A 13,481-nucleotide genomic window follows, 5' to 3' on the forward strand; every position below is an offset into this window, starting at 1 on the left:
CTGAATTAAGAAAACTTATTTTTTTTTTGAGACACAGTATCACTTTGTTGTCCTTGGTAGAGTGCTGTGACATCGTAGCTCACAGCAACCCCAGACTCCCGGGCTCAAGCGATTGCCTTGTCTCAGTTTTATTATTTTTTAGTAGAGACGGGATCTTGCTCTTGTTCAGGGTGGTCTTGAACTCCTGAGCTCAGGCAATTCACCTGCCTCAGCCTCCCAGAGAGCTGGGATTATAGGTATAAGCCACTGTGCTGGCCAAGAAAATCTTCTAATGAATATTCGGTTGCTGTTTATAGTGAAATATAAGATCAACCTAATTTAGTTGATCTTGCCTATTTAACAAGATAAACCTAGTTTCTAAATTGAAACTTAATATAAGGCATTCTGATTCCATTCATGATGAAGTTTCTCCAAAGGCTACAGAAACTATAACTAAATAGAAAGCAGATTGAGGGTTGCCTAAGGCTGAGGATGGCCGAAATGGATCATGCTGTGGTTCTATAACCATACAAAGCAGTGGTTCTCAACCTTCCTAATGCTGCGACCCTTTATGACAGTTCCTCATGTTGTGGTGATCCCCAACCATAAAATTATTTTTGTTGCTACTTCATAACTATAATTTTGCTCCTGTTATGAATTGTAATGTGAATATCTGATGTGCAGGATGTATTTAGGCGACCCCTGGGAAAGGTTGAGAACCACTAGTATAAAGAAAGTTGCTAAAGATAACAACATTTTGAGTTGTACACTTTAAATGTATTTTATGCTATACAAATGAAACATCAAAGCTGTTTATAAAATTAAGTATCAGGACCATTTTCAAACCTAAAAGTTAATGACTGACCTTGAGTGTGTCAACAGAGTCTATAGTAAAATTTGCAGGTAACAGTTCATCAAAGGCACTAGGGTAGCTTTCAACCCATTTCAATAATGGGATTGATTGCCATAGAAAGAACAGAAAGAATCCAAGTAGAAGCAACAGAAAGATTTTTTTTAATTAGCTAAAGAGGTAAATTTTCTTTTCTTTCTTTTTTTTTTTTTTTTAAGAGGTAAATTTTCTGACAACCATGGAATCCATAATGGCCCAAACAAAATTCAGGTGAGTTTTGAAAGGCCGGGATTCTTTTTCACATTCCAAGGCCAGGCTTTGTGAGGACACAAGCTCTACCATGGGACATGGGGAAGAAAGTGTGCAGGAGAAAGCACTCTCATCGCTTTTTAGGACAAGCTCCCTTTTCTTTTTTTGTTCTCTCTTTGGCGGTCACTCTCTCAGTGGTGAAAATATGTCCTGGCTAAAACAAGTACACCAATAATTTAAAACTTGATTCAATATGGCAATAGGCAATTTCCAGATGTAAACCTCTGCTTCGGCCCAAACTATTTTTCACTATGTTTCTCTCCCATTTCATTCATTCATTCATTCAACTAATATTTATTTAGGGGGGAGGTCTACTAAGTGCCAGTTACTCTTCTACGATCCCCATTTCCTTCCACATCCTATAACTTATTTCTTTCTCCCGTGGCCAGGTATCTCTCCCTTATCTACTGAGACCAAGGGCAAGTTTTCTTGGTTGTGTTTTGTGTCTTTCAGTAAAACCAGTTGATTTTACTCTGCACCTGCACCTTGGTTATGTTTTTAAAAGGTGATGTAACTGGATATAAGTTAAGCTTGGCTTCAGTACATTTTAGCATCTATTTTCTTTTCCCCAGAGATTTTTAAGAAAGCTAAGTTAGCTACATGGCCCTTTCGGGCTTTTGAGGCTGTTATCTCTTAGCTAGTAACAAACCAACAGAGAGCTTCTATATGCCAAAGATATAAAATGGGGCTTGGTATAATTTTTGCCCTCTTGTTCTGCCTATTTTTCCTCTGTGTCTTTTCTCTTCAACAAAAAGCTAAGGAAGGAAAATTCTAAATTCTGTGCACAAACTGTTGAAACCTCTGAATGATCTGGAACTACACATGTGCACAGTACAACTAAAGATAAAAGAACTAAATTAAAATTTAAGCTGACACCCAAGAGACAAGTTTTTATGTTTGAGTCCAATCAAGTTTGCAGCTTGCTAAAACAAACTAACAATCAACACTTTGGGGGTGAGTAGGACAGATTCAAGAGAATCCACATTGTACCATTCGTAATGTCTAGTATATAGTACAAAATTATGTGCCATGCAAAAAAAAAAAAAAACAGAAAATGTGACCTATGCTTAAGAGTAAAGACAAGTCAAGTACAGTCACTCATGCCCATAATCCAAGCAATCTGGAAGGCTGAGATGGGTAGATCGCCTGGGCTCAGGAGTTCAAGACCAGCTCTGAGCAAGAGTAAGACCCTGTCTCTACTAAAAATAGAAATAACTAGCTGAGCTTCCTGGCAGGTGCCTGTAGTCCCCGCTACTTGGGAGGCTGAAACAAGAGGATCACTTGAGCCCAAGAGTTTGAGCTTGCTGTGAAGTATTATGCCACCGCACTCTTCGCAGGGTGATGGAGTGAGATGCTGTTTCAAAATAAATAAATAAATAACCTGGAAGGCCGAGTCAGGTGGATTGCTCAAACTCAAGAGTTGGAGACCAGCCTGAACAAGAGTGAAACCTCGTCTCTAAAAAATACCTGGGTGTTGTGGCCGGACTGTAGTCCCAGCTACTGGGGAGGCTGAGGCAAAAGGATCTCTTGAGCCCAATAGCTTAAGGCTGCTGCAATCTAGGCTTATACCACAGCACTCTACCCAGGACAACAGAGTGAGACCCTGTCTCAAAAAAAAAAAAAAAGTAAAGACAGTCACGAAGTGTGATCCTAAGATGATAGAGGTGCTGGCAAACAAAATAAGGGAATAGGAAGTACGAAGACCACACAGTGCCAGAAAAGAAAAGTATCTCATGGACATTTGGCTATTTGAGCTGATCTCATAGTAAATTCTGCCCTGATTTGAAGAATAGTTGGACTATCAGTTAAACTGTTGCCTGCAGAAGTTAATTCTGAAGGACCACTCCCTGGCTGTCTGTCTGTGATTGGATTCCACAGAGGCAGCTGAGCTGTCTCCAGGATCATGTGATCATCTGGTGTCTGTATCTTGTGTATCAGCCACTTGCAGCCCCAATATTGAAGAATTCAGCACTTTAAAAAACTAGTCCTGGTTCTGTTAATGAATTTCAAAAACCATTTCAGGTACTGAACCATCACTGGGAACCAATGTGGAATTTTAACTTCAAATTTCAAAGCCCCATTATTTTTAAAACCAACTGTATGGGAGAACTGCCAGTTCACATTCGTACTTGACTTGACATCCGCCTTTTGTAATTCATCATGCACAATTTCACCCTTTTCCCAATTGTCATGGGCACGATAATGGTGCTACGTGCTGACAATGTAACCCATGCATTAAGTGACATGGTGATTTGGGATTCTTCTATCCCCAGCAACAAGACATTATGCAGTGAATATGGTAGGCACCATCCGGAACCCAGGATACCATAGTAATCTCTTTGCCCTATAGCATCTTCAGTATCTGGTCTCCTTGACAGTAGAGTTACTGCTTCCTTTTTCTGAGGGCACCTCTGAGCCAGGCTCATCCTTTAATTATCATCCCTTTGGGTTCCAAGGGCTCCACAGGAAAAAGAAAATAACTATAATTAGTTGACATATTTGGATATGAAAATTTGCATTTAGAAGGAAAACCCAGAATCCGTTCTTATATTTAAATCCCATTTGGAATTATTGGGCATTGGTGGTTATTTATCCCCACAGAAGTAGATGACATTACTTTGGGGAAAAAGTAGACTCTTAAACCTCCAATCCAAAAGGCTTCAGTATTTTTATATAAATTAGGGGAATCTTAAGAATCTAAAAGTGTCGGCCCCCCCCTTTTAACTGAGGTATGGTTTGTTTTTGTTTTTTGGCTTGGTTGACACTATTGCTTCCAGTTTAGTTGACTCTCAAATTCAAGAGAATTCCCTTATTCTCTTCTTACTTATCTCCACAAATAAAATAGGTAATAGGATTTTCAAATTCTATGAGAAAAAATAAAATTCAATGGTGTGTAACTTCTTAACATCTCAAATTTAAATTCCTCATATTTAACAATTAGGATTTTGCATGCTGTCTTGTTATCAACTATTGCACAGTGCAAATTCCTGGGCCTAGCCCAGACATAAGCCTTGATCAATCTTCAGAGAGCCCTAAGCCAGTGTAAACGGTTGTTTCACTCACCCAGGATGCCATAAGTTTCTCCCATTCTTCTAGGCTTATCTGGAGCTATCTCCTCTGGTGAATTCTCTTTCTATCTCCAATTTCTTGGCCTCAGGTGGTCTTCCTCCTCTGAATCCCTCACAGGGCCTGGTCCAACCCTGGCCCTGTGAGCACTCAGTCACACCTTAGCTCTTTACTGGTTTTGATTTCTCTACATCCTTGTTGCGTGGAATAGTTTGTGACCAAAATGTTGTAGAAAAATTTAGGAATATTTGAGAGAGATATATAAATGTTGAATGTAACATTCTTTGACAGATGAAAGTACTCTTTATTGCTATAATCTTGTGTTTTCATACACAAAATTGACTTCTTTCAAATAAGGAGGATTCTGTTATATTAAAACCACCCACTTATGACAAAGAAACCATTGACTAGCAAGGCACCAGGCCAGCCTTCCAGTCAAAGATGTGCCGGATCGCCACGTTCTTTAGTTTGAGACGTGAAAAGCAGCAGGACACCAATGCTGGAAAGGCAGATCTGGGGGTTGGGGTGGCGTCATCTGGAAACACAAAAGCTATACAGGAACTAGATTACAAGTGTGGAGAATTCCAAAGTGATGAAACACATCAAAAATAAACACTCCCCAAACTGTCTTCTCAGCATTCCCATCAGGCTTGAGCTGCACCCCCTGGTTTTTTTTTTTTTTTTCTCCAGGTGCTATGAAGAATAAGAAATGCCATGAAGCATGGGGCTGTGACCCATGTAAATGATAACCCTGCCCTGTCATATCACAGGGCCACTGTGAAGATCAAATGTCACCAAAGGACGTAGAAAGAGAAAAGACACCTGCATGTATAAAAGGCTGTATCTTCACCTCCCACTGACAGCAAGCAGGGAGAAAAAAGATGTCCCAAGGAAAGTAGAAACACCACCAGAGGCAGGGCTAGAGAAATGGCTGAACATGTGCCTTCTACGAGCTCCGGCTCTGCTAAGCACTCAGCAGGCGTCTATTTCTAATGCTCACAGGAGCACCACCGAGAGTGTCCTCTGATTTACACATGAGGACACTGGGGCAGGCATAATGGACCTAATCGTTCTCCTGGTCTCTACACACACTTCTGCAGTTACGGACAGAAGCCAGGGTGTTAGCTTCATGTTGGAAGGGGTTGAGCTCTCGGCTTACTCCATGGACCTGGAGCCAGTTGTGGGGGAGCTCTAAGAATCGACAAGCACCCCTGAGCAGAAAGCAGGAGGTGAGGGGAGCGGGGGGGTTGGGGGAAATCACAGCCACCTAAAAATGTATTTCCATTTTTGGAACCATAATTCAAACCGGGAAGACCAACTTCTCACCTGGGACATGTCCTTCCACCACCTCGCTCACTACCCCAAACAGGGGTCAGTAGTGTGGTGAAGGATGGGGCTGACACTGGGAGGTCCTGGGGAGCCGAGGCCTTGCCACTGGGGAGGGGTGCAGGGTGAAGGTGGTAGGGGTAAGGAGAACAGAGAGGGCAGCCCAGCACCAAAGCCCAGGTCCAGCACCAAGGCACACCTGCAGGATCCTCAGCAGAGGTGCGACTCTTCCCTATGCTTTCAGGGCGTCTGGGGTCTCACAGGCCAGAGTCAGAGGCTGTTTCTTTGGTCCCCTAAGCTCTCACCTTGATGGTAGTGGATCTTGTGCTGAGGCAGCAACAGTCCTTTTGGAAAACCTAGCTAGAAAGACTGACTTTTCTAATCTCAGCTTTACTCATTTACAAAAAAGGAGAGACTAATGCCCACCATGCAGGACTGCTGTGTGGACTAAACAAGATGACATTATGAAGGGGTTGTGAAAACTGCAAAGGTCCACACCCCTCCTTGGCTATTACCTAATGATTCTTTGACCAAGCTGACAATCTCCTTTCAATGATAGTACATGTAAGGAAAAGCATTTACATGTTAGCAACTGGAGACAATATGTGTTATGCGGTCTTTTGTTTTTGTTTTTTGGGGGACATAGTCTCACTGTGTTGCCCTGGATATAGTGCCATGTCGGCATAGCTCACAGCAACCTCAAACTCTTGAGCTCAAGCGATCCTCTGGCTTCAACCTCCAGAGTAGCTGGGACTATAGACACCTGCCATGACCCACGGCTAGTCTTTCTACTTTTAGTAGAGACTGGGGTCTGGCTCTTGCTCAGGCTGGTCTCAAATTCCTGAGCTCAAGCAATCCACCTGCCTTGGCCTCCCAGAGTGTTAGGATTACAGGGTGAGCTATCAATCCTGGCCAGAATTATTAATTATGAAAGCCCAGGTCACCTGGGCCAGGTGGCCGTGACATACTCTAGGCTTTGGAGTCACAGCTCACCCACGATTGTCCTCAGCACCACATTCCTATTTGTGATTCTCCCCATTTCTATTTTTCCACTGTATATTCCAATGTGATCCATACACTGAAAGATTACACCACATAAAATCCAGTGTACAGGGAGGCGGCTATGGCTCAAGTGGGTGGGGCGCCGGCCCCATGTGCTGGAGGTGGCGGGTTCAGGCCCAGCCCCAGCCAAAAACTGCAAAAAAAGAAAAAAAATCCAGTGTAGAAACATAAAGGAAACGTTTACCAAAACACTGTCTCTATTAGGAATATTCAAGTCAAAGCAAAAACTACAAAACAAAAATGAAGACTCCACCAGGTGCATACTGTATAGAGCATCATTCACTAAATAAATTCCATCTGTGTGGCTACTGCCAAGCACCCTGACAGTTTATGAACAGAGAAATCCTCCTTTTCCTTAAGAATGTATACCTGAAAGATGTATGATATCATTTCCAAACTTTGCTTTTCCCAATAATACAAAAATAATTAAATTCAATCTTTCTCTTTTACCAAGTATCTTCATAACTTCATTTAAAAAATTCCTTTCCAGGAAAACAAAGTTTTAAATAAGAAAAACATGTAAATATGTGAAATCTCATTTAAAGAAAAAAGAAGAATATTATAATATTATTTGGTTTTAAAATGTCTTAAAGTTGGCGCCCCCACCTCTGTTTCAATGCTCTTTGGTCAATTCGTCCATTGTCAAGGTTTTCAGCTGGATAGAAAGATGGCATCTGCTCCCCCTGGCTGGCTGCACTGGAAGCTGCTTCATCTCTGAAACCAAGAAAGCAGAGGTGTGTGTCAGGGGCTGGGCCGCGGGAGCCATGAGCGCTCATCTCACAGCTTCTTTGAGGGTCCTGTCAGCCTGTAGTAAACATTATGGCCTGTGTCCACTTCCAAGTGCCACATTAGACTCATGACAAGAGAGCTGAAAGGACTCTCTGGCATGATCTCACTCAGTAGTGTCTACAAGCTGTAAGGTAGACTGAGGCCAGGCATGGTGCTGTTTTCACCATCTGTTGTATTTCTAAATGGTTTTAAAATAATTCTTTTGTGAAATGATGGTGATCATAGAATGTACCTTTCTAACTTAATATTCTTATTTGGTAAAATAAAACGGTTAACTTTCTCAGATCCCCTTCTGCTGCCTGCCATGTGGGGGGACATGATCTGAGAACCACATCCCACAACTCCTTCATTTTTCTGAGTGGTGCACTTAAGTCCAGAAGGCAAAGTGGCTTGCTTGTGGCTACATGTTATGCATTGCAGTGCCGGGATTTGAACTGTTTTTCTACCTTCCTGTCCAGTGATTTTTTTTTTTTTTCCCTACCAGGTTCAACAAGAACAACCACCAAAAAGCAATGGCAAATTCTCCTGTTTCATATGACTATCATTTGCTTAGGTCTTAACAGGTTGCCAAATAATCCTGCCCAGATGTGGCATAAAAATCATTTTCAAAATAACATGCCAGGCAACCAGGAGCCATTAAATAGAATTTGCACTCGAGTTGAAACCCACCTATCTCTGTTCTAGAATGCCATTATAGATCCTTTGGAAGGGACCTAATGCATTATTTATTCTAGTCATTTCATTTTACAGTTGAAGAAGTTAAAACTAAAAAAAGTCAAACCGATTTCTAAGGCTAGAAGAATAGCTAATAGCATAATAGAGTTTTGAAATCAAGTTATTTTGATACTTCGCTTCAAGGTTCTTTCCTTTCCCTGAGTGTCTTCTCTTTATTAAACACTTCTAAGGGTTTAATTATTTAAAAAAAAAAAAAGACTTTAGTTAAAGAGCACATTCTCAGGCCTCTTTCCACTATCATTCCCACTGACAGTATCTTTGTCAAGGGACAATATATCTGACAATATATAACCATAAGCGTTTTTAACCAGAAGTCTCTTCTTACTGATTCTGCACCAGAATAATTTAACCTAAATACAAGACAGCACAATCCCTAAAGTGAGTCATCTGCTTACTGGGTAGAGTAAAAAGTCCCCACTCACAAATTCTGGGACCAGCAGTGTTCCCCGTCTTGGCTCCATTTGAAACTAGCTTTCTTAACTAGGCTAACAAAACTTCATATTTAACACAAGACTATCCTGATCTGGGAGGGAAAGATTTGCTCAAAGACTATGATACTCCTAACATCAGTGTGAATTAACAAGGAGTTAGGTCCCATACTACTTTCACGAAGCACAGATGAAGAAATAGGAAGGCCGGCATTTAATATAATACATCTAAGCCAGCAGCAGAACCCGGAATGAAGCCCAGATTCCTGGCAGTCCAGCCAGCTCTCATTTACTTGAGAACATGATAAACTGATTGGCAGTGGAAACAAGGCTGCCTGTTTTCTTGTAAGCTGTGCCCTCCAGCAATATCAAGATTCCAGTCAACCACAGGGATCTTCAGGCTCAAAAGTCCTGCTCATCCAAAACCACCTGGAAATGACTTTGATCTCTCTTTGAGGTGCACGCCCTCCTTTTGCTGGGCAGGAATAAGAATCTGCACTGGGAACTTTATCGAAAGTCACTTTCCAAGAATATGCTTTTATGTAGATATGCCAAAATAATGTTTAGGAGGAAGCCTTCAAATAAATCAGTTGGGTGACTTTCCAGTCAAACTATACACCATCTTTTCAAGGCTACCTTTCTCTGGCCATGTCCCAAATACCCAAATATTCTAGAAATAAAATGGCATAAGCCAGGTGTCTCTAACATTGTATTGCTTATCAAAGAGAGAAAAAAATCTATATTCTTACAAATTTAATCTAAAAAATTAAAGTGAAAACATAGAATGGATTTCATCAAACACAATAATCTTAGTTTTTTTACCATAAAAATTAATTATATTTCAAATAAATATATATACATTAGCTTTCAATAGGATCCACTATCATTAAAACATTGACATATGTATCTTTTAAAGTGATCTTAGTTTTAAAATTGATGGATCAATTAGTCTGCGGCAACTATTTAACCTTAGGAAACCTTCCAAAAAGTCTTGAATATGAAAAAATCCAATCAGGATGCCCAAAATGATCTTGGGGCACAGATTTGTTAAAATGATATTTTTAATTTTATAAATCCTGTTATCATTCCTTTTTATTACAGAAGTCAGTGATTAAAAAACCAAACAAATAAAACCATCCCCAAACCTCAGAGCTTTCATCTGCTGCCTCTAATTTTTCTACATACATTTTTTCTGGGGGTGCTATCACAGCATTCATTACTCTAAGGATAGCCTTAAAAAATTAGAAAACTCATGTGGTAAGAGTATTTAGTGAGTTATATGGTGAAATCCTCCAGAGGAGATTATAAATACTGTAGGAATCCTTGGCAAAACAAATGCATGTTTTGGGAAAAACAAAGGAGCAGCCAAAGATCCCTTTTCAAACCCTGATTTTAAAACCTGAGCACAGGAGTCCAGCTGCTTGTCCCACAGCTTTTTACTAGGAACTCCCTGCCAAGGAACTTCCCTACTGACTGGAATCACTGTTTAAGAGGTGGTGAATTTAAAACAAATGTATCTCGCTTCAGAAAATTTTGTAAAATGTCCATTACTCAAATATAAGAAATACTGTACACACAATCTAGGTGAAAGTAGTGATAGTTTTCAAAAAGCTTTAAACCGCAAATGTCATGCTTCTAGCCATGATGGGGAAGGCACAGAATCAAAAAAACGAGGCTGTTTATCAACATACTCACTCTAGGGTTGATTGTGTTTGTGTGGCCAGGGCTGTCTCTTTGGGGTTGCCGTAGGACTTTTGTCCTTGAGTGTTCTGCTTATATTTTTTAATTAAATCCATCAGAATAGCCTGGTGCCCAATTTTCTTGACCAGTTGCTGAACCATCCGATCATTAAGTGCTAGAAGAGCGGCCCCACTTACTTCTTCCTCTGGGAAAAAGAAAGAAAAAATTAGTTTTCTATATGGCTTCCCTGTAAAGTACTATAAAACACAGTCACTCCTGAACAAGGCAAAATTATCTGTGAAGTTAAAATGATCTTCTAAACTTGTCTTCTGCAGTTATAAAATTCCCCATGCTTTTAACAAGGACAGAACTCTGATATTGCCTAATTCCAAACTGACGTCTGCTCCTAAGTATCACAACACAGAGACACAATAAAAATTTATTTCCACATGAACATTCTCCCCATTCTGATTCCTGCTGACAGGCATCCTTTTTATATGGACGAAGAGTCTTCTTAGAAATTATTCCTAGTATTGTCTTCCAGCTAATATTCAATGTGTGTAAACCCAACACTGTCCAATACATAGGCTGCATTATTTAAGAGCAAAAGCAATATAGAATGTATATATCCAACATGTAGTTTAAGTAACTCTAAAGTCTTTGTTTTATTTGAGTTCTTCTTGAAACATTATAATCTTCTGTGTGTGTTAGGTTCAAATGGGAACTCTGCTACAGTCAATTAAAAAATGAAAAGTTCCCCACTGCACAACTCCATAACTACATTGACATGCACACAGACATTGGGCAACAAAAATAATTTTCAATAACAGAAGACATCTGAATATCTAGGCTGCTCAGTTACAATTTTTTGAAAGTGTAAACAACTCACCTTGAAACCTATGAACTAGCTCTCCTAAGTTTTTCTCCATCAACCAACTGCAGACCTGATCAACTGACCAAGTTTCCATTGCTGTATCCTGTAAATATACCTGTAGAGTGAAAGATCAGAGGATGCTCCAGCTTTTCTTTCTGATTGTTGTTCTTAACAACCAGCTCCTTCTTGGCTAGACTCCTTTAGACTCTCAATTTTAAGGTTTTTGAAAATTACTATTTCCCAGTACACATTTAAAAGTAGCTAATAAAACAGATACTCACTTAAAAAACAAGACTGATTTAAATCTATTTCCTAGTCTCATTTCTCAAATTTCTTCACCTTCTCCTACTTTTTTCCCCCACAGGCATCCCTAGGCTTTGCTAACAACCAGAGATGGTACCCAGTCCTGTACCATTAACACCCACAAAGAAAAGAGAGGTGTGAAATTCACCACTACTAGGCTCTTCAGGAAGTGGTTGACATTTACAAAAGGGGTGGGCAAAGGAGGAAGGGAGGAAGGATCAGATAAAAGCCTGACAGATACTTAGCAAACCAAGACTGGTTAACCCCTTGCTGCTCCTGGCTGGGAGAAGGAGATTGCAAGAGATTGTCATTCCTTGGGGTTATCAAGAAGACGAATTTCTCAGAAGAGTCTGACTGTTTCTGCCCTTCCTTTCAATAATACACTGACTAATGTTCCATTCAGTTCTAGAACTGTATTGATTGGTAAAACAACTAGGATAAACTAGCACGTTGACTGAAAACGGTTCTTTTTACTTAGTTAGGCAGATTCAGAATCGGAAAATAATATATTAATAGTTGCCTAAGTGAAAGAAGCATATACAGAGTTTGCAAGATACTTTCTTTAACTATTTAGCTATTTTTGCATGCCACTATTCTCTAACCACTTAGTAAACTTAAAACAATTATACCAATTTTAATAATTTTTTCCTATGTTCTCTTAGGTAGCTCATTCCTTGTTTTGGCAATTCATCCCAAAGGGCTTCTAATGGACTGGTAGGAAAATGAAAAACAAACAAACAAAAAAAACCCTTAAAACATTGTTATCTGTTAATATTACTTGCAATTTCAACTTCCAAACTAAATGATAATGTTTACTTGTACAATAAGATATTCGTTATTCTATACAAAAGGAATAAAAGTGACTTTTAGTGAAATGGAATTATGAGGAAAGATAAAAATATTTCTGAGCTCATGTATTTGCATTTTATCACTAAATGTTCTAAAAACAAATATTATTGCAGTTTTTATTTTTTGTATCTTTAAATACCTAACAATTACCAGCATCACAGTTGGAATAGTGGACAGGAGAAAGATATTTACCTTTTATACATGATAATCTGAAAAGATAGCTTTCAAAACTCATTTCCTAGAAAAGAAGTACACTTCATAGTAATAACCCACACACTTGTAAGCATTCACAAACGCCACCTTGAAAAATTGAAAACAAGGGTTAAATATAGAAGAGCATCTTTCTGAATTACAGCAGTGGATTTAATTTGCTACGACAAACAGTACCGGAGAACTCCTCCCCCAGGCTAAGTAGCAATAGCGGGGTGTGAAAAGTCATTATTTGTGAGATTCTGGTGTAAATTAAAAATCACACCTTTCTGTCACACGTCTAGCTTCCTTGCGAAGAGTAGGACTTAGAAAAAAATAGAAAGGAAATAAAAAAAGAAAACAATTCTCTAAACTCTAAGATTAAAAGGTATGCAGCGTAGAAGATACTGCCTTGCAGCCAAGGATGGATAAAAGGGAATTTAAAAATAAAATGAGTACTTGGAAACGCTCACCGATTTTAAAATTTGAAGATTTGTATCCCCATCCTACTTCCAGGAAAGACAAAACAACTATTGAATTATAATGCCATACATAGATACAAACATAGTCAAATAAAAAAAAGCATAGTTTTCTGCCCATTAGTTTTTCTGAATATTTAAGACAATAAAACTATATCAGTATCTAGGTAATACAACATCTTTAAGTAGTAACCTTACAGCTTCTCCTCACACAAATAATGGATGTGTTATTCGTGATCTTCTACACCAGGAAGGAATAAACAATACATCAAATGAGAGAAGATAGATCTGGGAGCTTCATTCTGAGTTTCAGAAACATCTGAAAAGATTTCAAAATGTGAGGGAAACATCTGAAAAGATCTCAAAATATGAGGGGAATATTCTCCCTAAATACTTTAAGATACAATATAAAAGAAAGAACAAAAAGAATAACAACATGATGTGGATACTCCAGCCAAACCATTCTCATTATTTGATTAAATTATACTACAATGAAATAAATGTATGTTAAATATTAAATGGTCTCATCTAACTAGAGCCAGGAAGAGGGAAGACTTTAGCTA

The 13,481-nt window shown here is 39.2% G+C and overlaps 1 protein-coding gene across 1 annotated transcript in view; it reads right to left on the reverse strand.

The window, feature by feature from the left end:
- The window catches only part of SAMD3 (sterile alpha motif domain containing 3), a 40,306-nt gene extending 28,784 nt beyond the window's left edge, over positions 1 to 11,522 (reverse strand). Inside the window, exons 1-3 of the mRNA XM_053591664.1 lie at positions 11,114 to 11,522; positions 10,240 to 10,429; positions 7,199 to 7,306 (exon numbers count right to left, since the gene is read on the reverse strand). Coding sequence (XP_053447639.1) covers positions 7,199 to 7,306; positions 10,240 to 10,429; positions 11,114 to 11,192 — 377 coding nt within the window. The 5' untranslated portion in view covers positions 11,193 to 11,522. The remainder of the gene's footprint in view (positions 1 to 7,198; positions 7,307 to 10,239; positions 10,430 to 11,113) is intronic.
- Between the last annotated feature and the right edge of the window lie 1,959 nt (positions 11,523 to 13,481).

Source organism: Nycticebus coucang, chromosome 5, assembly GCF_027406575.1.
Source record: "Nycticebus coucang isolate mNycCou1 chromosome 5, mNycCou1.pri, whole genome shotgun sequence".
NCBI lineage: Eukaryota > Metazoa > Chordata > Mammalia > Primates > Lorisidae > Nycticebus > Nycticebus coucang.